At 46.4% G+C, this 24,812-nt stretch overlaps 2 protein-coding genes and 1 long non-coding RNA gene across 20 annotated transcripts in view; all 3 read left to right on the forward strand.

Annotated features, from left to right (window-relative positions):
• IRAG2 (inositol 1,4,5-triphosphate receptor associated 2) overlaps positions 1 to 1,158 on the forward strand; it is a 36,352-nt gene extending 35,194 nt beyond the window's left edge. For 2 of the 4 annotated variants that reach the window (XM_072923729.1, XM_072923728.1), the window contains exons 19-20: positions 10 to 114; positions 493 to 1,158. In XM_072923729.1, the coding sequence (XP_072779830.1) occupies positions 10 to 114; positions 493 to 736 (349 nt within the window). In that variant the 3' untranslated portion in view covers positions 737 to 1,158. The remainder of the gene's footprint in view (positions 1 to 9; positions 115 to 492) is intronic. The other 2 variants (XM_032746442.3, XM_072923727.1) reach the window with 2 other exon arrangements.
• Positions 1,159 to 13,887: 12,729 nt separating this feature from the next.
• LOC140682294 (uncharacterized) lies at positions 13,888 to 16,248 on the forward strand. Its single transcript, XR_012053817.1, has 2 exons — positions 13,888 to 14,229; positions 14,713 to 16,248. It is a non-coding gene; the product is annotated as an uncharacterized lncRNA (long non-coding RNA).
• A 1,630-nt stretch (positions 16,249 to 17,878) lies between these two features.
• A4GALT (alpha 1,4-galactosyltransferase (P1PK blood group)) overlaps positions 17,879 to 24,812 on the forward strand; it is a 45,228-nt gene continuing 38,294 nt past the window's right edge. For 10 of the 15 annotated variants that reach the window (XR_012053671.1, XR_012053673.1, XR_012053672.1 and 7 more), the window contains exon 1: positions 17,886 to 18,055. Coding sequence is in view for 2 of the 15 variants with exons in the window: in XM_002189405.6 (XP_002189441.6) it covers positions 17,996 to 18,055 (60 nt within the window). In the remaining 13 variants the exon portion in view is untranslated. The other 5 variants (XM_002189405.6, XM_072923733.1, XM_072923730.1 and 2 more) reach the window with 5 other exon arrangements.

The following is a 24,812-nucleotide window of genomic DNA, read 5'->3' on the forward strand; positions in this document are numbered from 1 at the left end:
TGTTTACAGGAGTGAGCAGCTGGAATCACCTGCTGAAGTACAGGAACAACCAACTAGGAAGGAAAGTGTCTCTGAAAAAGGAAAATACCCACCCAAATGGACCCTGGAGTCAATGTAAGTCTCTTTCACAAGTTAAAGCCATGTTTGGGAAGTGTACATGGGAAGAGGGTTCAAACAAAAGGCCAGGACTTCCAGTGCCTTCTGTGAGCAAGATTTCTTGCTGCTCTTGCAAGGCAGCAGTTGTGAATCCTCTTCAGAAGCAGTGTGAAGTACAGGAAGCATGGCTGGATGGGTGAGCTTATCAAGAATTTGCTTCCTTGACTGTATTTTAAGCACAGAACAGAAGCTCCCCCTGCAAAGCTCCCAAAAGAGTAACAACCTGTCGCTTTCCATGTTTGTGGGATCTAGTTGGCTTTAAGGCCTTTTGGGGTAGGGTGGGAAGAGTTGCACTTTTTGGGGAGATACTGAAGGGCTCTGTGCTTTCCTGCCCAGGTGCAATTCCATGTCAGCGTGGGCATCCCACTTGAAGGCTTCCTTCTGCAACGCTAACAAAACCCTCTGGGTGTCTGTGTCCATCCTGGTCCTGCTGGCTGCTCTCACCAGCTTCTTGACGGGGCTGTCCCTGCAGAGGCCAGCAGATGCAGCCCCCGTGGGCACTGGGGACTCGTGGAGGTCGCTGCAGCAGCTGCTGTGGCCCTACACACGACTGCAACACAACGGCCCTCCCCCGGTATAACCCCGGCTCTGCTGCCAGGAGCTGAAGCATTATTTAAGGTTACACGTCTGGATTTGTTTTGTTGGATTCTGGGTATTTTTTTTGGGGGGGGGGCGGGGGGGAGATGAGGTTTTTTCCTTTAAAGCATGACTTGAAATAAAAAAATATATTTTTTTTCCCTTTCTGACAAAAGTCATCTTTAAAAGTAGCTTAAAGGGTCTCAGTTCTGTAGAGGTTTACAACAGAACAGCAATTTTGAACGTAGCTAACAATAAACGTGTCTAGGTGGTCTAGCCACAATTGAATAAGAATTTATTTTGCTTGAACAAAGAAAAAATGTTTGCATTTCAGAACCTGTTTCAATGTTTTGAATAGAAAAGGATTTAAGACTTGAAATGTAACTTTACTGAAAGCTTTTGATAATAAAGTTGTAAAAGAAAGCATGCAGTATCTAAGAGTATGCTAAAACTCTGGTAGCAAGGAGCAGCTGATACACAGAATCAACAAACAGGAAGCCAGCTCTTTCCACTTTATCCATGGCTTCACTGCTGGCAGAAGCCTTGAGCATATGGTAGAGTGTGGAGTGAAATTCAGACTCTTCTTCCAGCTCTTCTGAAAAAGCTTCACTGGTCTCAGTGAGCTTGAGGTTTTGTACCTTCTCACCGTCGAACATGAAAAGCGACCAGTCATTGTCTTTGGCAGAACCCGCTGTGAGATGTTCCCTTGCCTGTTGTAGGAAGAAATGCACGGTGAGGTGAAGCCTGTGCCATGGTCAGAGTACAAATTCTAATTTTTGTGTGTCACATGCATTTAACCTGAGAGGGAGAAAGCCACTGCAGCCTTCAGCAGTGGGGTGTGTCACCTTTCTCCAGCCACCCCTGGGAGTGTTTTTCTGGCTGGGAGAAGTTTTAACCATGTGTTTTAGCTCACAGGTGGAGACAAACCAGCACTGAGGTTGCTTATTCCCTCCTTTGCAGCAGGGAGCAAAAGAAACCCTGCAGGCAGGCCGGCAGTCCCAGCTGTTCTTCAGAAAGCTGGCAGAGCACAGTGCCGATTCTCAAGGGGCCTCTGAAGAGCATGAAGCTCTGTCACCCCAGCTCTGGCTAAAGCCTCCCTCGGTGCCTCACCAGCTCCATTCTCCTCAGCAAGCGTCTTGGTGGCTGTGACCTGTGTCCCCCGAGAGCTCCTGGGGCAGTCTGTGACACTGAGCTGGGGCAGGGGCTGAAGCCAGCCGGGTGAGTGAATTGTTCCTGTCTGACTGGGGAAGGGTCAGTGCTGCTCTGCTCTGGGCCTTTGGTGGGGCTGCACAAACCTTGAACACGACTCGCTCCGGGCACAGGGACATACTTGGGAGAGTACCCTGCTGGGAAAATGTTCACTCCAGCTCTTTTCAAAGCTGCTCTGAGGGCAAAAGGACTCATCCATTTTCCTGCGATGTGGGAAAGCACCTCCTCCTCTTCCACCACTACTGAAGACAACATACACTGATTATCCTGTTGTACAAACCAGTGAAAGCAACTTACTGGTCATGGAAGCTCCTTTCTGGTTTAGGCTTCAGATATTGATATTTTTGCTATGCTGGGTATTCCCCACATCATCTGCTACTCTGGGCTGTGACCTTTCATTTACAGATCCTAAGAAAGCCAGCTTTGTTAGGAATCAGAAATGACACTGGTGCACTGATGTATGCACTAATGAAGAGATGGATAATCACAAGTAGCTTTGAACTTGGAGAAGAAACAAGGAGCATTAGTAACAGACTGCTAGAAATCCCTGTATTTCTCTTGGTAGAGCTGGGAGGAGAGAGGAACCCTTTTCAGCTCTAACAGGTGGAACAGGCTTGAATGCAGCAAGGCAAAACCAGCAGCAAAACTCTGACTGAAACTTTGCAGAGCAAATGCACAGGTGCTGTCTCATAGTAAATAACTGAAATTAAACAACCAGTGCAGTGCTTGGAAAGGAAGAGAGATTCTAATTGCTCTTGTGGAAGCATCCCAAACTCTTAATCAGGGACACTGTAATAAAAATGGGGTTTTTTAACTGCAAATGTATGATTAAAATATTATTGACAGTACCTTAATTTGTATCTGAATGGTTGCAAAGACTGCAGTAACTGTGAAGAGTCCTTCATCCACACCAGCAGGGTGCAATTCCCAGGCCTGATAGGGCAGGTTCAGGTGAGCATCCTGGAGGAGGGCTACTGTATAAAAGGCACCCATGCTAAAGGTGATGCTCTTTTCTTCTGCTTCATAGGCTATCTTTCTGATGCCATCAGTTCTCAACTGCTGGCCTGCACAAAGAGGCTGGAAAGATGTACATGGAAGGCTTCTGCTAGTAATGCTGAAGTAAACAAAACCAAAAAAAGTAATAATAAAAAAACCCTTTAAATCCCCGAATCAATTAACATTCAAGTTCCCAAACTATTTTTGGATTCCAAGTTGGCCCTTATCTTTACAGCTGGATTGTAACAATAGTCCAATTCAAGTATAAATTCCACTATTGAAATTTAAAAGAAATTTATGTCCTAAGTTCATACCTGCAGGATCCCATCGGGCTACCACAGGCGCTTGAAAATAAATCACATTATTGAGCCTCAGGGTGATCTGTACTGCTTCCTGTGTGCCATCTTCAGCTTCTCCTGGGGAATACGGATACACCTCCAATCCAGCATCCAGCAGCTTTGGCAAGAGGAAAGGACAGGTAAGGGGTACATCAGAAAGTGCAGGCTTTTTTCTTTGAGTTCACCTAACCACTGCAAAGCTTTTTTAACGCCCCATTTTAAATGGTTTGCTAATGTTGCACATTTCCAAGTACAGCTCTGAAGGCAGTACAGGAGTGGCTACTGGAGGCCTTGGAGCCCTTCCTGTGCTGCTGAAGGCACCCTCAGGGCAGGGCCAAGGGTGGGCACAGCCATTTCTGACAGAGCCACAGCCTCAGGAAGCAGGAGAGGCACAGGCAGGTGTGATTCCACTCTGTCCCCACCATGGCAGGGGAAGGAGAGGCTGGGAATGAACAGCCTGGGCCTCTCCCCCTGCCCACAGTCCTGCCCCCTGAGTCTGGCTTTTTGTGAACTTTGCTTATTGATGGTTTCCAGCTTCAGAGTGCATCTGTGGGGTAGGTCAGTGCTAGGGGAAACCAGTGCCCAGTGCCCAGAGTCCTCAACCAGCCTGCAGAGCCTGGAGTGAACTAGCAGGGATTTTTGGCACCACTGTGCTTTTACCCTTCACAAATGAAAAATTACATTCCTGCTCCCAAGTCTCGCTCTGCAGCGTTCCGGCCCCATCTGCTGGTGCTCCTCAGCAGCACCCAAAGGTGCAGCAGCAGGAGCTGGGCCATGGGAAGCGCCTCTGCCTTTGGGGCTGAGCTTCTGCCTTTGTAATGCTTCCTATGGGAACAAGGTTTCACTGACAAAATGAGTCCATTATTACCCACAGAAGAATTTCACAAGCACAGTAATACGGTAGGTTCTGGACAGGTTTAGTAAGATTGTATTGATATGAAAAGAAATGAGGCAAATAACTTATCAAAATAAATAAAAATAAGGCACCGAAAGGTCATGGACTGAAGGTGAAAAACATATGAAAATTATGAGGAGGGATTTAACATGAAATACAATTATCAGATAACAAAGATTATTATACATAGAAAAAAATACATATGTATAATATAAAAGAATAAACTTAAGGTTTAATTAATTGGAAAATGTTAGTAAAAGGCAGAAACACTGTGGACAAAAATGGCCATAAATATTTTCTTTAAAAAAGCCAAACCAGCCCACATAAACCATCACAAGGGATGGTACAGGAGAAGTAACTGTTGACAGGAATGAAGAAAAAAGCATTCAACACTGTAAAACATCTACTGTAATTGTTATGAACTTTGCTCCGAGAGAATGAGACCATATGAAAAAATGACAATTCTAAAACACTGTAAAGTGGAGCTAAATTTTGCCAGTATTTTGCAGTTGTTTTATTTAAGTCAGTAGCACAAGAAAACTCACTCTTATCAAACCAAAGGACAACACCACAACACTGAAGACATTTGTAACTTATGTGGGACAGACAAACAGTTTTATTTCCTAGAATAAGGCCCTCTCACTTAAAGCACCCATTTAGGTAATACTCAGTAACACCCCATACTACACCAATGCCTACTGTGATATGCATTGGAATAATCATTTCTCTCTTTGTCCTTGCTTCCCTCTTTGTATCCTTCTGTCCTTCCTGTGTGTTTACCACTCTTTTTATTTGTCCTTCTCATGTTCCTTTTTATTCCCTGTTGCTCTGTCCTGCTCTCTGTGCCATTGAGGAATTAAATCTCCCCAGAGCCTGGCAGATTCATAAAGATTGTGTGCCTCATCCATAAACATATGTAAAATAATACACATATCTATATAAACATGATAAACATGTACATGAGCATAAATAAAGAAATAAAAATAAGTGTGGGGACAAACTCCATTTTTCCTATCTGTCCTGTTATCTCCCCACATGATCTAACAATCATTAATAGATACATCAACAAAACTCAAGTGTTATCAAACTTTCCTATATTTATAAACTTTGCTCATTCACATGGTGATATGGCAGTTTTTCCATGGATCCTGGAATGGCCTGGGTTGGAAGGGACCTTGAAGCGTGGGGTCACTGTCATAGGCTGGTGGCTGTCCCATGGCTTGGGGGCAGGGTGCGGGATGGAGATGAAATAAAAACAACTGGGATGGGCAGCACGACAGAGAAGAATTAAATAGGAATAGGGACAGAAGGATCCAGTGAGAAACAATGGCACAGGGAGCAACAGGGAATAAAAAGGAACAAGAGAAGGACAAATAAAAAGAGAGGTAAACACACGGGAAGGACAGAAGGATACAAAGAGGGAAGCAAGGACAGAGAGAGAAAATCACCACAGCAGGTGGGTGTGGGGGGAAGGTGCAGCAGAGGAATGGAGAAAGTGAGGGATGGGCAGCAGGACAGAGGGTTATGAAGAGAAGAATACATCGAGGGAGAAGGACTGAGCAGCAGATGCAGACAGGTACAGGCAAAAGGACAGTGAGATGGTGTCCCAGATGTATTCCATGGCAGTTGTCTTCTGTTAAGTGGGCAGTTTTCCTTATCTCTTTCATAACCAGTTCTCCCCCCGGGGAAACATCTACTGATAATGGGCTGTTGAATGTCACTGCATGGCTGATAAAAGTTACAGCATCCCAGTGTGAGATGCTGGGTCCAGAGGGAGGAGCCAAGCATTCCTACCTGATATAATCTGGGTTTTTGGGACACCAGACTCAGCTTTTCCGCTGGATTTCCAGGAGGACTGCATCCATTCCAATTTGGACTGCTACCAACACCCTAACCTAAAAGGGTCTGTCAGTGGTTTTTCTTTTGTATTATTGCATGCATTTTGTTTTCTTTTTCACTTTTCCTAATAAATTGTATTTCTGACTTGGAGTGTCTCACTGGTTTTGTTTTCAAACCAGAACAGATGGACAAAGAAATACCGTCACGGTGCATGACAAAGGAAAAAGAAGAGGAAGAGAGGAAGGAAGAAGGAACGATAAAGATGTGAGCCTCTCCCTGCTCCAGCTGTGAAACACACCCTGGTGATTCCCATGTATTATGGCTGTCCTGTGAACTGCAGCCTGGTGTCTCACTCTGGGCTAATCTAGCTTCACAAGACAGCATTTAATTTTTTTTTTTGAGTGATTCAGAAAGAAAATTTACTCTGCATCATTCAAGTAAATCCATGTGATCTTGAGGCAAAAGCTGGATCTTTTCTTCTGTAGAAATTGACACACTCCTACAACTCTGATAATATGGATACATTCTAAATGTGCCCCATAGGAAATGCAGTTTTGCCTGCTATTTGTTTGTTTGTTTAAAAAAAAGAATTACCTGGAATTAATGACTAAAATGCAGTAAGATTCAAGAAGGTGGAAAAAATTACAGTGAAAAAGAGTTGTTTATTGACTGAGCTGGTACCTATGTTTCATATGCTGAACAAATTAAGCTTGCTAAATCCCTGTTGTAGAAGTTTACATTTCATAGAAACAAGCTGTTAAAAGCTAGGACTGAGAAGAACATTCCAATGACTGAAGTTCCAAAGAGCACTCCTGTCTAATAAAGTATTTCTTGATACCATGCAGCCTGCAACAGGATTTTAAAAATCACACTGAACCTGACTGAATAGAACTAAACTACTTTTGTTAGCTGGTTTGAAGAACTTGTGGGAAAAAAAAAAAAAAAAAAACAAGCTACATAAGGCAGAACACACTGGTTTTAATTTTTTTATGTAGCTACCACACAGAAGACCTGTTTTTAAATGCACCTGCTTTCAGATGGATAGGAACTCATAGACTAAGAATCAAAATTATTTACATAGTATCAGAAAGCTGTGTTTAATCATCATCAAAATACATTAGTTTTTGCTTTTCCATCTGTTTAGGGAATGCGGAAAGAGCCTCCAGGGCCTAAAATCTGGCAAGGCAGTGAGACTGCAGCACACAAATGCCATGGCCACACCCTGGTTCCCGAGGAGAAAGGTGACTGGAGCTACAGGTGTGTTCCATGCTGGTTGTAGGGAAGGTGCTCCATTTCAGGACTGCAAGCTTCAGAGAGAGAAGAGAGAAAATTGGCATTCTGAGCAGGCAGCAAAATGTTTGAATGTGTGTCAAGCACATCCTGGAAGTGCTTGGGATCTGATCTGAGGCTCTCTTTTTAAGGAGACTGATGGAATTTAGGCTTGGTTTAGGGGTTTTATGTGGTGGAAAAGTTTTTTTTTTTTTTAATTTGTGTTTTTAAAGAAAAACTTAGTAGTTTTTTGTTGTTTGGTTTTAAGATAGATAGTTCATAAGTTATTTAAAAGATTTTTTTTTTTTTGTTATTGTGGTTTGGTTAGTAGTTTTGGTAGAGGTATACACACTTTTGACACTTCTTTTGTTTTTTTGATTTTTTTTTTCCATGCTTTTGGTTGTTGTTATTTTTTATATGGTATATTATGTAAAAAATGTTTATAGTTTTTCTTTAATACTTATTATTTATATTAAATGGTGTTTTTTTATTTTAAACTAATTTGTAAGTGTTAACATTACTAAAAACGTGGAGGTAAGGAAGAAGAGGAAGGACAGGACTAGCTAAAAATTTCTGTATTTTAAAACTTTTGACTCTTATGTATAAAGTAAAAACCCTCCTGTATAGGTGTTAAAACTTTGTTGTATAATACTAAAAAATCCTTTCTTCTACTTTGTAACTGTTTTTATTATAATATTTAAACTTTTGGGACTTTTTGTTCTTCTTGTAAAGTTGGTAAATCATTCTATGGCTTAAACTTAAAATTACAGCTGTTTTCAGCTGCCTGCTAGGGTCTTAAATGCTTTTGACCAGGGCCTGGAACCTCCAAAAATGTCTGAGGGACATTTTGAGTTCCAACAGGAGACAACAGCAGGACAAGCACTGGACACACAGTGCCAGCTCTTCCCTGCTCCCCTGCATCTTCCTGCGTCCATACATTGAGTCTGAACCAAGATCATTTGCAGAGAAGGAGAAGATGGAACTTCATACAAGATCCTGCAGAAAGAATTTTCTGTCATTTTGTCACCCAGCAGAAATACAAGATGCTGGATGGAAAGTCCAGTGTTTTGCCAAAAAGAACAAAGACTCCAGCTTTTTGAATCTGACATCTAGCTACAGCAGAACAGAATGTGGATCCCAGGAGGATGGACTGGCTTTGTGCACTGGTCAGGCACTGGAATTGTTCATAACTGCAGACAACTGAACACCAAGGAGTAAATCCTTTCTTCTTGATTCCGACATCCTCATTCTTTCGGTCCACGAACTGCTGCATCTGAACTGTCAGCCCAAAGCACATGAAAGATGCAGGCCTGGTTTTAGAAGATGAACTAATGACAACTGTTTTGTTATTCTCCAGTTGAAGATACTGCCCTGCTCTGGAAGAGCAGTACAGAATACAGGGCACAAAAAACCCAAACCGAAACACAAACATGAGGACATCCATATTACAGAACTCTGATGCCTGCTTAAACTCCAGAACTGTCAGGGAACATTTCTCCCACCTCTCCTCTCTGCTACCTGCTTTATGTCCCCCAGCATGGGGTTCATCACTGTTTCTCTATCATTTGCAAAGGGCCACATCCCAAGAGCCCCAAACCCAATACTTCCCTCCCTCAACTGGACTTGATGATCCAGATGGGTCCCTTCCAGCTGGGAATATTCTGTTCTGTGATTCCAGCACAGGTCCAGTGGACGAGAAGAGGCTGCGCTGAAACAGGATTTCCTACACTCCTGGGAATGATGAGATAAACCTCCAAGGGAAAGGAAATACAGGATAAACCAGGTGGTTGGTATTTTACACACTTCCTTTGGGAAGACAGACCTGAGCTGGGAAAGGTCAGCCACATGCTTTTCATTTTGTTTCCATGACCATAATAACATCACAGCCTGGAGCCGCGCTAGGTAGTGCTGCAAAGGGAATTATATCCATTAGTTTACAAACTGAGAGACTGAAACTACTTTGGAGACACAGATATGTACCTATTTGCCTATCTAAAGAGAATATTTAATTTTCCATGAATAAATTTAGGAAGCCTGTAATGAGAACTGGCCTGAACTTGCTCAATGAATTTTCCTTTTAAAGGCAAAGGCAGTATTTTGTTCAGTGGGTTAGATCCAAACAGTGAATTACAACCTGAACTGCTCAGCTGAGGGGAAGCTGAACAAGTCTCTCTTGCGAGACACTCCTTTGAAATGAGCCTAGTTTGATTCAAAAATATACAGCCTTTTGAGCATTACATGGTTTTATGGAACAGATTTGGGCAAGGGGCTTAGAGGGACTCTGGTCCTGTGAGGGACTGGTTGGACTGCTCCCACCTGCTCTCCAAAACTGTCTGAATTTGGAAGGATCATGGAATCATAGAATGGTTTGGGTTGGAAGGGACTTAAAAGATCCCAGCTGGCCCCTCCTGGGGCAAAGCAATGCACAGAGATGGGGGAGGAGACACTCCACTACCTTGCAGCCTCTCCTTATTTGAATAATATATTTTGGATAATATTGTCACAATCCTTATTTGTTTGGATTGTGACAACATTATTTACTTTATCTATAAATATCCCTCTGGCATGGGGAATAATGCACTGGATGATGTTTTCCAGATGGTCTCATATTCCTGGGTGAGGTGATCCCCTGGCATCATTAAGAGAGGGAAGAAAACGGGATCTGCAGGCCCACACATCATTTGCAAGTGGTCTTAAAATAATTCCATGTCTCTCCCTGCTCTCAGGACAAAGCAGGAAGAGCCAATTCCCTGTATTTTGTTGTGATTCCCAGGTTGAGACACAACACCCCTCAAAATCCATATCCTGAAAGAAAACTCTCAGGCACACAGGAATCAGTGGCTTTTCTTTTCTGCTTTTTTCCCCTCAGCCTTTCCTTAATTTTTCTCCACAAAAAATGCTTTTTCTTTTAAGACGGGGAGAGATTTGAGGATTAGGAAATTGAAAACTTTGCTGCTGCTCCTTATTATGTTGGGTTATTTTTGGTTTTGGTTTGTTGTTTTTTTTTTTAATTTCTCACACTTGTTTCACCACAAAGAGCTGTGCAAGGCAGGCATTTGAAGTCACCATCGCTGTTCCAAACACCCAGTGTTTTTCCAAGGCCTTTGGAAGGGGCAGCCTGACCAGGCAGCCAGTGGACCATGCCACGATTAGCTGCCATTAGGTTGTGCAGGTGAAGTGATTTGCCTCCTGTGGCAGGACAGGCAGGATCACCTGGGGCGTGCCATGGAACTCCTTGGCTGCGTTCCCCAGGAGCCTCCTTGACAGAACCCAGGCCTGGTTCAGGGGTTCCGTGTGGTGGAAAATTCCCTCCTCCAAGCCGTGCTTCCAAAGAAAACTCAGCAGTCTCTTGTTGCTCGGTCTCAAGGCAGTTTATTGCAAGCTATCTAAAAGATTTTCTTCTCTGGCTGCTGTGGTTTGCTCAGCAGCTCAGGCAGAGGCACACACACACCCTGACATCCTCTCTGACTCCCAACTGCTTCTTCTCTCCCTGCCCCTGTATATGGTACATTATGTGCTACAGGTTTACAGTTTTTCCCCAATACCTACTACCTATATTAAATGGTGCTTTTTTACTCTAAACCAATCTGGAAGTGCCAGCATCACCAAAAAACATGGCGGTAAGGAAGAAAAAAGAGGAAGGACAGGACCGGCCTACATTCCTCCATCTTAAAACCTCTGACCCCATGTACAAAGTAAAAAACCCCCTGTACAAGTATTAACACCCCCCCCCCCCCCGTACAACACTAAAAAATTCTTCCCTCTACTTTGTAACTACTTCTACTACAATATCTAAACTTTTGTGACTTCTTGTTCTTCCTGCAAGGTTGGTAAATCATTCCATGGCTCAAACTCAAAATCACAGCTGTTTCCAGCTGCCTGCCAGGGTCTCAAATGCTTCTGACTAGGGCCTGGAACCTCCAAAAATGTCTGAGGGACATTTTTAGTGGCAACACCCCGTGACATTCCTTCAGGGTGGGACAGAGGGGACAGCTGGAGCTGCAGAGCTGGGAGCTGTAGGAAGGCCTGAGGGGCAGTGTCCTGTGCAGAACCAAGATGTGTGCAATGAGATGCTCTGTCCCTGCACCTGGGATACCCTCTGGACACACAGGGATGCTGAGCAGGTGCTCTTGCAGGGGTCAGCGGGGTACAGAGCAGCTGGATCAACACCCTGAGGAGACTCCTGTGGGTGGTGTTATCCCACAGAATCCTGTTGGAGCAGGGAGGAGAGCTGGGCTCTGGAGTGGAAAAGAACAAGCAGAATTAGCCAGGTGCCCTGTACAGGTGTGCAGCAGCTTTGTGCTAACCACACGAACTCAGGGCACACAAACCAAACCCTGGCCAGATTATCCAAATATATTGTGCAAATCCAAGCATATATTCTTTTGTACTGTAATAATCCTGTTGATTCGTTGATTCATTGGGGGGAAACCAGAAAGTCAGCCAATAAGGGGAAACAAGTAGATGCCTCTGGGTGGCTGACCTCACACTCTAGACCTCCAGGTGGGACACAAACCTGCATCCAGCACTGAGCCATCAGCCTGAGAGAAATCCTTAATGTCCAAAATTTGGAAGCTAAGAGCTGGGAAACGAAGATGCCCCTGTGCCTGATTTGTCTCAGGTGTCCTCAAGGCCCCAGGAGGGGTCTCCACTGTTATTTTTACAGATTAGTGAGCACATAAGGGCACCTCTGGGCTCAGTGACCATGACAGCTGAGAGCACTGGCTCCTGCTCCTGACATGCTGGCAGCCACTTCAGGGAGAGCACTGGGAAGCCCCTTTGGAGCTGTCATGGTTCACAGCCTGGCATGCTGAGAGGCTGCCCCAGGTCAGTTCCTGTTTGATTTAATTCCCTGCTCTTTTGGGAGCTGCTTCCCAGGGGTCTGCAGCTCCTTGCAGGGTGAACAGAAGGGGCTGGCAGTAGGTAATCTGTGTGTGAGGGCAGCTGCTGGGGGCAGCTCCCAGACCCTGTGCCCTGCCCTCAGCAAAGCCTCACTTCCCTGCAGGTCTCTGTGCCATTTTTTATCCCAGTTCTCTCATGGTTTTTGGATGGTTCTCCCTCCCCAGGGGTGCTGGCAGGGCCATTTCCAGCTGTGGGAGCAGTGGGGTGGCTGTGCCCTGGGCAGGAGCACCAGCCCTGGGCATCAAGCAGTGCCTGGCCACAGCGCTGGCCATGGAGCTGAGCAGAGCAGAAGGGCTGTAAAACACAGGAGAGGCTTGGCCCATGCCTGTGGTGTTTCTGGTTGGAGAAGAGCAGCCCTGGAAGTGTTTAGGGAGCAGGGAGGACAGGGGGAGGATGCACCGAGAGAGACCAGCCTGGCCATGCTGCAGCTGCCTGCTATCCACACCAGGAGTATTCCCAGCTCAGCCACTCTGGAAGGAGATGGAGCTGCATTTTTTAGGTGCCTCTACTCACAGATTACCAGGGCTGGAAAGAGGCTGGCACAGGGGCTCTGTCCTCAGCACGGGATGGCTCCAGGGGGGAGATCTGGGCTGGCAGTGCTGATGCATTGCAGGGAAGTCCCCACTGTTGCTGCTCCCAGGGCCAGTTGCTGCATCAGAGACAAAATCAGAGCTGTGGCCCCTGCTCATCCTGGCATTTGCCACCTTAGAGTCACTAGATGGAAACCTGGGGAGGGGCGTGGGTTCCTGTGCTTCCCTTGGAAATGGAAACCACAGCTTGGGAAAGATCCTCTGGCCTTCACCTGTGCACGACACTCACGAGAGTGGTCTATCCCACTGACCACCCCCGAAACACCACTACCACGCTGCACAGCTCTGCTGCCTTTAGCTGCACTTCATTTCAGCTCCGTTTTATTTTGGTTCACCTACTCCAGATTGGCTGTTATTTTCTGGCTGGAGCCGGGGAAAGCAAAACTGTGGAACGCTGATGGAGGCTCCCGACTGCCACAGCTCTCGGAGGAGCCTTCTGTGGTGGGCTGCTGACGTTCCCCCCCCACACAGCCCCCCGAATAATCAGGCTAGCTCAGAGGTCAGAGGCTGTGAGGGGAGGAATATCAGGAGATGGTAAAGATTTCCAAAAGAGGCTCTTACCCCGAGATAAGTTGGTTCAGCTCTCTTTATTCTGTGATGTCCTTGTGGAGAGCGGGGCAAAAGAGAACGAACAGGAAATGTCAGGGGTCTATATAGACTTTAGACAGGGTGGGCTTCCCTGGCTCTCCGCCAACCCCGTTGGGGCAGGAAGGAGAGATCCAGGGGTTATCTTGATCAGAGTCACAGGGTCCTGGGGAAGGGGAAACAGAATGTCCATGAGCTCACTGTAACAGGCAGCTTCAGGGAAAGCATGGTCACTGCAGTGCCACAGGGCAGGGCACAGCCACAGGTCCCCTCTGCAGGAGCCTCCATCACCAGCCCGAAGGCTGCATCCCCTCCAGGCTCTTCAGACGGGAAAATTGAGCGCCTGTCTGCACTTCCCGCTCATGGCAGTGTGATTGATCCCTAATCCTACCGTGCTGCTGTAGACGAGGGTGTTTTAGCTGCTGCTGTGGGTTTAGGGCAGCCCTGGCTGCTGGCAGGTGAGCACACACCTCAGCCCCGCTCAGGGCTGAGAGCCCTGCCGTGTTTACCGACTCCATGGCTACTGCAGAAAACCGCTCCGGTTTTCCTGCCCGCTTCTCCTTCCTTATCAGCCCCGGGCTGGCTAAGGATGAATGATTAGAGGTAACACGGCAAATATTACACCCCTGCTACTAATTCTGCTTTTCAAATGGAGATCAAACAACATTTAACCTGACACAATGGCCAGGAAGGACGCTGGGGCTGTTGAAAGACCATTAAGCTTTAAGGAGAGGATGAGCTGCAGAAAATGTTCCGTAATTAACTCAGCCACCCACAGCCCGGTGGAAACCCGGGAAACCTCAGTAAACACCGGCAGTTCTGAATGTGAACAAAAGGACTCTATTTCACCGGTTAAATACTCACTCTAAACTCGGTAAGTGCTGTGTGCTGGCATTGGTTGTCTCAGGGGGAGTGAAAATCTTCCGTGGATCTGTTTTTCCCTGGTGTTTTGGTGAGTTTGTTGTATGCCCCATCCCATAGTGGAATAAATTTCCCTGGGGATGAGTAGTTTCTGCTTTACATAAGTGTTGTGGGATTTTTGGCTCATAGGGCACCTCTAGCACCTGGCAAGGTCAATGCTTAAGCATCTGCTAATCCTTGAGATTTGGGCTCTGGCTCAGGAGTCTGGAGCTCTGCCCAGGCAGACCAGAGTGCACCTAAGTGGGACTAAGGAGGGATGCTACCAACAAGAAAACCAGGCAGGTCTGCTGGAATTCAGCCAGACAAACACGAAACGCCTTGCACCACACAAAGTAAGAAAAAAACTCTGTTCAATGATTATTGTGATCCGGCTGATGAGCACACAATGTACCCACGCCTATTCCTCCACCTGAAGATTTTTTTGTTTGTTTCACAGGCTAGTTTTGGTGACTCGGAAATCTCAGTCACATGCTGCTTTCAGACTGGTACAGGTTTCATATCAAAATGATTCACCTCTTTCAAGAGGAAACATTTAAATGAAAACGTCCAACTCAGCAAAGCTCCAGCACTCAGACTAGACCATCTTCTTTCTTGCATTAGCACCTCGGAGGAGCAGCCCTGCATCAATAATGAGCCAGGCACGTTTTCTGGAAATGGACTTTAGCATCTGTTTATAGTCCTAAATGTATTTTACTTCCAAATAGCCTCTGAGTAGAGTGATTCACATCTGAAGAGCCATGAACTGCTGCAATACAGCAAATATCCTTAAGGACCAAGGAGGAACAAAAGGCTTATGAAGACCTTTATTTATGTTGGAACACAGTGGCCAGTTGGATTTAGGGGGTTCTCACTGCCTTATTTACCTCCACACCCCACAGTGGTTTAAGTGTGAAGCACAGAGCTTTTTGTCTCACATGCTGCAGCTGCTTCCCTGCCTTCAGGAAAACTCCACTTTATGGCGTGAATGGTAGCATCAGTCTGACAAGAAATAAATGTTTACAAATAAATGTAAACAGAGAGGTGGGGGCAGTCAAACACTGGGTGTTTGTAACTTGATCTCGGTACCCGAATCAGAGCCACCTGATTTATGGGAACTGGCAGTGCTTACTGACCGCAGCGTTACAGGTCTGGGCTCTTACTTGTAGCTATGAAATTCATCCATTGCTGTAATTGGTGGAGTTACTTTGGGATTTTCCAGTGATTCAGGGCTTTCTGGCATTTCTTTCAAACTGGGGCTCTGGCAGGAAGAAATGACTTTTAATGAGTATTGAAAATAAAAGGAAGTATGGTGAGGTGAATTAAAAATACACAAAAATGTTACAAATTTGACACTTTCTACACAAACATTTTCCCTCCAACTCAAAACAAATACTCCTTTTGAAATGGCATTTGAATATGGTTAAATCTATTTAAATGTGATAGAAATTAAAATTATTTGATACAATCAGCATGACACTTTCCAATATGATCCAACCAATTTGGTGGTAATGATTAATTCAGTACTCTCTAACTTTGGGTTTGGGCCAGGGAAAGCTTTTGCAATCTCAGGCTCCTGCAAAAAGGGACAAACAAGTACTTAATTTCCATATACTCAAATGTTTCCATGTCTCCCTGCTGCCAGCTGTAGTTACAAGGGAGTTGCTCTTAGGGATTCTTGGACCGGGGAGAAAGCTGCAGCTAGGCCATTATTGTGCAGAGCAGGGGTCTGCTGGCCTTTTGTCTGTGGTAGAACACCTCACTTTGGGTTTAAATTATGTAACAGCCATCCTGCCTTCTCTCTGAAGGTACCACGCTGTTCCAATTTCCTTCAGTGCTCCAATTTCTCTCATATCACATCTCCATTATTAATCCACTTGCTGGACATGATGTTTATTATCATGCCTGACTCAACTGGCAAAATGTATCAGAGTGCATAAACCAGGGTTGGTGCACACTGAACAATAAATATTATAATGTCCTAATGCCTCTAAAAGGCTTTCTCTGTTTCTGCCAACTTCATTTTTTTTAAAGAAAAGCTCTTATTAGAGGCTTGGGAACTTCATTCCAAGGTGTGAGTGTCTGCAAGCAAAGCTTCTCACTGGTTTTATTCTTCTTTCCTCTCACAGAAACTTGATTAAAAAAAAAAAAAAACAAAAAAAACTGGGAATGGGAACATACTCCAGTGTCCATCCCATTGAGACTGATAGGGAATACCACGGCACAAAAAAATGCAGGGGTTTTAAGGGTCTCACTCTGCAATCTGGCTCCTGGCAGGAGAACACCAGAGAAGGGCTGCTGGCAGCATCACAAGAGGGTTTGATCTCATTTTCCAAAGGGAGGAAAAATTTCTGTTTGGCTAAAAGCAAAGTCAGAAGAGACCCCCTGAGCTGTGTGCAGGCAGCCCTTGGCACGTCCCCGCTGCCCTGCCGTGTCCCCAGCCGCTCACCGGCTGACAGACGACATAGGAAACTGCTCATCAAACAAAATCCGGACCAAAAGCTTGAAAACTATTTTATTCAGGCGATTTGCAGCTGTCAAACTAGCTCGGAGGTGATGATGCCACTGCTGTGCCGGATGCTTTGGAGAGTGATTTACACCTTGCTGTGCTCTCCACGGGGACTTGGGGTAGATTTTTTGCTTCCCAGACCCCGACTTGGCTCGCTGAGACCCCGCATACCCCAGCCCAGACCTGTGAGTACTGCTCCCGCTTCAAGTTTCAGGAGCTGATGGTAAAACAGCCCGGAGGCACACGTGTGATCTGAATCCTGCTGGTTGGCTACATCTCCATGTCCAGAAACTAAGATTTTACCATCCCTGCTGTAGTAACCCCAGGGGACATAAATACTGGCTCTGGAACTCTTATGGAGAGAGATCTGAGCTCCAGACCCTCCTTCTCCACCTTGTCACCTCCCCGCGGGGTGTCTGCGTGTGGCGGTGCTGCAGGTGCTGTGCTTGCCCTACGAACCCCCGCAGGATGCTCCAAGGAGGATGGATGAGCACTGACACCTTCAGCAGCAGCAACTCTCTCATTAATTTAAATTCTGCTCAGCTGCACACACAAAAATATCTTGAAATCTCTTTTAACTTAAAATTTAAGACCTGTTCTGATAAAATAAATAACGTATTATTGGTGGGGACAGATTACTTGATCGCGGAGAAAGCGTTTTTGTTTGCAGCAATGTCAGTATTTCTGTGGTGGAAAGGTTTGTCACAGGTACAACATTTGTAACACCTTAGTAACACATGGGAATCAAAACACGGGGCTGGAAGGCATCTCTAAAGAACTCGTGTTTAACTCTTGCTCCAGGTAGGAACATCTCTGTCTAAACCATGCTTGGTTGTATCACCTAAGCTGCTTCGCAAAATCTCTGGTGAATTCCAATGCAATTTACTCCACCCTACAGCAGCCTAGCAGTCAGTGGTGCTTTTCTAAATGAAAGCCCAAATTTTCCTTCTTTGTTCATACTCATTAAGAACTTGTTAAGCAATCATTGTCAGGAATTTAACAGAAAAGTTCCTCCTGCTTGAGGGTATGTTTGAAACTTGCTTTGCTACACGTCAGCAGTTCAGATACGGGCTGCCCTTTTTTTTTTTTTTTTTTTTTTTTTTTTTTAAGTACAACCTTCAGTTTCCTATCTTTAGTGTAGGATCTCCCTTGGCGTCAACAGGTGTGGGAAGTTTCCGCCTTCCCCTCCTCCTCCTCCTCCTCCTGCCCGTAATTAGCGGCTCCTGATGTCGGGATGTCTCCGGCCAGGGTGGGTCACGCTGCCACGCATCGCCACTCGAGCGAGACAACACAGGTACAGCTGCGAGGGGACGGCTCGGGTTACCTGGCCAAGGGGTACAGCACAAACTCCCGCAAGTGAGAAAGGAGAGAGCGAGATGGGAAAAAAAAAAAAAAATTCCTTGTGACAATTTTAAGTGGCACAGTGGGAATTTAAAACCCCGGAGCGCCCGGCCGAAAGCGGCGGTGCCGGGGGTGCGGTCGTTCCGCGGAGCGCCGCCGGGGCTCAGGGAAGGGACGGGTCCTTCCCGGGGAGTCTCCCCGACCTGAGCTGACCTGAGGGGCGGCCCCGGGAAGGGCATCCCGGTCCGCTCCGGTCCGGCGGCGGGGGCGGCGCCGGGGCTGCGGGACGGAGCCGCGCTCTCGGCCGAGGTGAGCCGGGGGATGCGGGGCTGGGCTGGAGCAGGGCTGGAGCAGGGCTGGGCGGCTTGGCTCTCATGGCCCGCTCGGGGAAAAGGTTGTTTTTGTACCGGGGAGGTGAGGGTCGGAGCGGCAGCGGGACCCCGGCAGCGCCGGGCCGGCTCTGTGCGGGCTGCGGGGCAGCTCTCAGCGCTCCCTCAGGGAGGGGCGGCGGCTTTTCAGCCGTGGGGTGTGGAGGGCAGCCCCTCACGGGTCTCCCGCAGCCCTGCGGGGTTTGTCCGGGGCAGCGGGGAAGGGGCGAGTGAGTGCGACCGTGCCCGCCTGTGCCGCCGGTGCAGGGGCTCCATCCTGCCCCAGGAGCACCGCTGGGACCCTGGAAGCTCTGGCAGGACGAAGAGGAAGGGGTCAGCTGGGAGAAAGGCGGAATTCCGCTCTGCCAGCGGTGACTAAGAGGTCTGGCTTGGCTGGGATGGTGGAAAGACATCAGAACTGGGAGCGGGGAGGGTGCAGTTGGCTGCCGTGCTCCCCGGCAGACGTGCTCTGAAAAACGTCGGAGTCTGGACAGGGCTAAGGTCTGAGGAAGAAAGATGGAGATTCACAATAGAACTGTAGGAGAGAGAGAAGAGAGCACCTACTAAAGAGGTACAAAAAAAAAATATATATATATATATATACAGAACTCTTGTAACTGTAGTAACCTAAAACTATTAATGCTGCTGAAAGAAGACGAGTTTAGAAGCTCTGGCTAAAAATGAACCATCCTGGTTAAGTGAACATGTTGCCTTCTAATGCGTGAGAGGTTTCTCAGAATAGGCTGGATGTTTCTTAACTCTGAAGCAACCGGTGGTTTTGTGTGGGATTCATGTTATTCCCCTATTATCCATGGGGCTTGTTGCAAGGGAAGCCAGAACAGGAAATCTCAAGAAACTCAAATACCTCTGTATTTCGATTTTGTAGTAATCCCAGCAGCATCTCGAGTCAGTGGCTCTGTAGGAGGAAACACTGACTGGTGAATGCCCTTCTCTTGTTCATGTGCCCTGTTTGACAGCACACAAATGGCCATTCCCCTCGAGGGCAGGAGTGTATGGAGTTGAGTAAAAAGCAGCCTGCCTGCCAGGGTCAGCTTTGGGTGTGCAGTTCAGGGAGCAGCTCTCCCTGTGCCTCAAGGTTTCCTTCCTATGGGATTTCTACTGACTCTCGGGGCATTTGCTCTCTCCATCCAAGCTCTATGGCTCTAATGAAGTTTTTCCTGTTTGGGGGCATCACTGTGCCAAGTTACCATGCACTGAAGTTCAGTGACACCAGAAGGATGCAGCCTCCTGGATGCCTGCTGTAGAACTTTTTTTGTGCCAGTATTTGTGTCTGTCTAACCGGTGTCTGTGCCACAAGGAAGAACATTCAAACCTTCAGCAGAAGCAGCCTTTTGCTGGTTTAGCTTTAGCAAGGCTGGTCAAGGCAGGTTCAGAGAAGCACCAAGGAAGAGCCTGAGGATGGAGGGAGCGGGGCCACTTCCTTTAGCAGCAATCAGCCCTCACCTTGGCTTTGTTGTCAGCAGATATTTTGGCACAAGGTGCTTATGAGTGATTCTTCCATCTTGCTTTCATTTCATTTGGTCTCTAGAATAGAGAGAAACATTTGTGCCAGTCACAGTCACCATGAGAAACCATGCCTGTTGCCTGTGTAGAGGTGAAACCAGGGGAGCAGGATATCCATGTGCTGGATGTGCCTTGCTGTTCGTGCCCTGGTGGTTTGGATCAAGTTACAGTATGTGATGGCAGGAGAGACTGGGGACAACCCTCACGTCTCTACTGGCAGCCCCCCAGTAAATCAGCATAGCTGTGCTGTTACTCAGCTCCCTAAGGGTTCTGCTTCCCAGGTTTGTGAAAAACTTGGACTGTGTCTTCTGGATTTGTGGTTCCTTTCTCTGCTCTCATCAGGGGAGTGTGTTTTACTCCTAATCAAAAGAACACTAAAACACCTCAAGTTGCTGGGTTGTTCAGGTTCCAGGACACAGATCTTCTTTTGGGTGGTGTTTTCACTGGGAAACAGGTGACGCTACCACCTCACTTCTTGTAACTCGTTTTTTCCTGTCTTCACTGACTTTAATAATTATCTTAAACGGTGGCTGGAAACTCCACCCGACAGTTTAAATGAGGTCTGCTGGAACTTCAGATTATGGCATTGTGAGCCAACCACTCCCCTATTAGCAAAGGATTAAGTAATGTTTATTTCAGTTTTTCTCCTAGAAAGGAAAATATTCACAATCTGCTTTATAATTTCATAACAGCTCCTGTTATGTCTGTTAATGTCTCCCAATATTTAATGAGTTCAACCTTGCAGTTGCACTGTCAGATAGGAAAGTACTTTGTCAAGACTCATAGGAGGTAAATTGTGAGACAGAAAAACAACCCCTGAGATCCTTGAAGAAATTTAGACATTGACTTCAGTATAGTTTCAAATCAGAGATGACACTTTCTGCTTCAGTTCTAAGTGACCTGCTCCTTGGTCTGTAAGAAACCTCTTCCAGAGCAGCAAAAGAAGCAGAGGTCCCTTCAATCCACTGTAGTCTACTGTTAGACCATCTTTCCTTGTAGCTAACAGTGATACAGTGAGATATCAGAGTTTTCTCACTTCCTGATTGGGTGGTTTTGCCTTCTGTGTTCTCATGGTCTCCTCAGACGTGCCACCAAAGGGCAGCTCCTTTTCTAGCCATGTGCCAGTATTCTCTTGAGCTGTGAGGGTTAGAACAGTGTTTAGTCTTAAATTTTATACCCCAGCACACAAGAGCCTGCATGGCTTCCTGCAGAAACGCAGTAACAGGAAACTACTGTTTGGAAGCTGTTGGTGGCATGGAGCTGTATCAGTTTCACTGCTTGCATCTGTCCTTTTGTCTCTTTGCCCTTTCCAGAAGCTTTACACAGCCAAATTCTGCCATCCCTTTCATTTTAAGTATTGATGAGGGGTTTATGTAGCTGCTTTCTGAAAACTAAAAGCTATGAAGTACAAAGTGCTCCTTTGAGTTAAAGAAGACCTAAAAGATGGCCTACAAAAAAAAAAGGTGTTGGGAAACTTTTCTTGTCAGGGTGCTGAGAATGATTCTCCTATGTTATTTTGGAAAGTGAGATACCAGAGCTTTCTTCTCTGTTGTGGAGTTCCATCTTCTGTCCTGCCTCAGAGCTCAGGGGTTGTGGGTTGGTGGTCACCTCTCATTCCTGAAGCCATCCTTCAATAGCTGCTGCTCCCCAGTGTCTCCTGTGCTGGGCTCAAGGGCTGTGGCAGAGTGGGGAGGAAGGCGTCGAGCAGAACAGTGTTGGGGAATTATGCAACTGCCATGACAAAGTGAGGAGGCCACAGGCCATCCTGAAGGGTGTGGATGAAGATTCAGAAAAGTAAGAAAAAAAAGAAGAATGGGCTTCAGATTGCTGCAGGTGTTTTTGAGCTGGGAGGCAGGTTACAGCTCCCAGATGCCTGGCATGCTGTTTTCTGCAGCAGGGAGGGCTGGCTGGCTGTGCAGTTCCTGCTGCTGGGGCTTTGCTGCTCTGCTGTCTGGTGCAAGTAAATCTTACTTCTCCATTCATTGCATAGGCACAGAAATATGAGGAAGACATCAAGCCGTGGTGTTTTGTTTGGTTTTTTTGAACCTTCAATTGAGAGACAGTCAAGATCAGGTGAGATCCTTGCAAGGACATGCAGAATCTTCCATTTCAACAAGTGGTCTTAAGACTGGCAACACAATTTTGTAAAGGTTAGAAAATTAGTCTTCCTGGGGCTTTTTGGGTAATCCCAGGTACCCCTGAATAGTGAGGAGCAGATGTCACCAGAGGGTCCTGCTGCCCCACACCTTGGTGGCCTGGGCCCAGGGCAGGCAGCTCATACCTGCACAGCTCCCTGGAGGGCTTTGGGAAAGCTGCAGGGCAGAAATGACACTTCCCTGCCAGCCCTCTATTTGAGTAGAATCAGCTGAGTTGGCAGGAACCCATAAGGATCATTGAGTCCTACCCCTGGCCCTGCACAGGACACCTCAACAATCCCACCCTGGGCTGAGAGCATTGTCCAAATGCTCCTTGAGCTCTCTCAGGCTTGTGCTGTGACCAAATCCCTGTTGAGGAGACTGTTCAGTGCCCCAGCACCCTCTGGGTGAAGAACCTTTTCCCAAAACCCACCCTAACCCTGCCCTGGTACAGCTCCAGCTGTTCCCTCCAGTAGTTTAGCCCTGTGTTCATTTGAGCAGGCAATCACAATTTCAGTGTTAGAAATCTCTGCTCTTGATCAGATTCTCTGTGTAAGTGCCATGTGGTGCATGAACAGTATGGAATTTTAAAAGGATGCATTTGGGGAGCTCACCAGTGATCCTGATATGCCCTGTTTGAGCTAAGTGCAAATGGGATATTCTTATGGATTGCGTAGAAGTGAACAGAACCAATTACATTAGCTCTTGGTGTTCCACGTGTATTGGTATCAGACTATCAGTATTGCTGTTAGGTAACAATATTGATATTCCATGTTCCATATGTTTGGGTGTTACTCAATGAACAGGAAGCTATAGCTTAGGTGCTGGCTGTGTAAAAAGTCAAGGCATTTGAAATGTGATAAGGACAGTAGGTGGTGCAGCCTTGGGAAAGGCTCCATGACTCCCCCCTAGGCTGTGGTTGTGGCAGTGGTTTCACACAGATTGACCTGATGCTGCTCCCTGGCAGAGCACTGGGACAGGAGCAGAGAAGCACAGATCCAAACACGAGTCCTGAGCCCCTCCTTCTGCTGCAGACTGCCTCATCCCAAGTATTCCTAGAGAACAGTCTTGACCACATCCATTGCACATGGATGCAATTCAGAGTATCAGTTCCTATTTCTGCTCGTAGCAAATGTGGCACACTGGAAAGAGCAAAGGGGTAAATGCAGAAGGTGCAGTGCAGGGCAGTTTTGTCTGTGGTCTTTGGAAGGAAAGAAATCACATGCTTTTCTTTGACAATTTGTGCAGTCCGTAGCTCTAGGAGGGTTTTTTCTAACTTGTTCTTGATGAAAGCTTTGCGGTCTTGAATTTTCCATTGTGCTCAAAAGGCAGAAAATGCCTGTCTGTAGCTGCTCTGAAACACATTAACTGGGAGCTGATTTATGTAAACTTTCAGCAGCCTTTTTTTTTTTTTTTTTTTTTTTTTAAATTTCACTTAAGGGTGCCTTAACACCAAATGTTTCTGTTGGGGATTACACCCACTGGTTATTTCCAAATTGCCTTAGCTCTAGATCCAAGATTAGTATGTTTAATTTTGGCGTACCAAATGTTATTTAAAAGTCTGCCTTGACAATTGTGCTTTGATTCTAGTTTGAGATTTTAAGGTTTTGTGAATTTTCTTGTGATTTAATGTTTCCATTGGCTTTTAAAGAAAAAGCTTAAGAAAAAATCTTGGCCTTCTGGGAAAAACAAAAGCAAGGGCAACCTGTTGGCGGGTAGGAATGGAATAATGGATTTGACCTTCTCCATGAAGCAGCAGCAAAAAGACTCTGGACCTTTTCTAATGTTAATCTGGGAAAATATCCTGTACTCATTATCAAGCACCATATTTAAACAAAGCATTTAAACACAGTGTTTCACCCGACCTGTGCGGAAGTGTTCTAAACTTGTCGTATATCACCTGGAGTGGGTGGCAGGCTGTCTGCCTCTGGAAACTCTGGGATGGAAACTCTGTGCCTTGCTGAGCCAACAGCACATTGCTGCAGCTGGGAGCAACCAAGCATTGGGGCTGGAACGGGCTCTGGCAGCGTGAGAGCTGCTTTGTGCCTGTTGGGATTGCTGCTGGAATGTGGTCCTGCACAGCAAGTGCCACACGAAAGGGACTTCAAAAAAACAAACAAGTTTATTCCTTGCTCTGTGTGCCACAGGAAAAGCACTCAACAGGTCAGTCCCTGGCCCCGTGGGAAGCACAGCCTGGGCTCAGTGAGGGAGGACCTGGCTCTTGTCTCTGGCTGCTGTCATACTCTGGTCCCAAGTCATCTCTCTGTTGTCCCAGCACAGTCCTAAAGCGCCTCTTTCTGACAGGACCAGGAAATTTATTAATGTTTGCTTTACTTTTTAGGCAATCACAAAGCACCTCTAAGGTAAGAACAGGAGCGAATTTCAGGCAAACATAGCTGCGTGTTTGCACTGGTGTGGCAGTCATTCCTGGGCTTGTGATCTTTCCTATGGCTTTATTTCCTCCACTGAAACTGCTGGGTGGAACCTCAGGGGTGCATCACCATCAGCTCTTGTGTAGCTTCTAAAGAAACTTCATCAGGCACGATGGGAAGAAATGGAGCTTTTTCTGTGGCTTTGGGGGTGTTTGCAGTGCCCCAGAGGAGCCTGCGCTTCCCCTGCTGCTTTCACCGCTGTTGCTGAAACAGCTGTTGGAACCTGCCTATCTACTGCCTGAGATACTTCT

The sequence above is a fragment of the Taeniopygia guttata genome, chromosome 1A (assembly GCF_048771995.1).
Source record: "Taeniopygia guttata chromosome 1A, bTaeGut7.mat, whole genome shotgun sequence".
Classification (NCBI taxonomy): Eukaryota; Metazoa; Chordata; class Aves; order Passeriformes; family Estrildidae; genus Taeniopygia; species Taeniopygia guttata.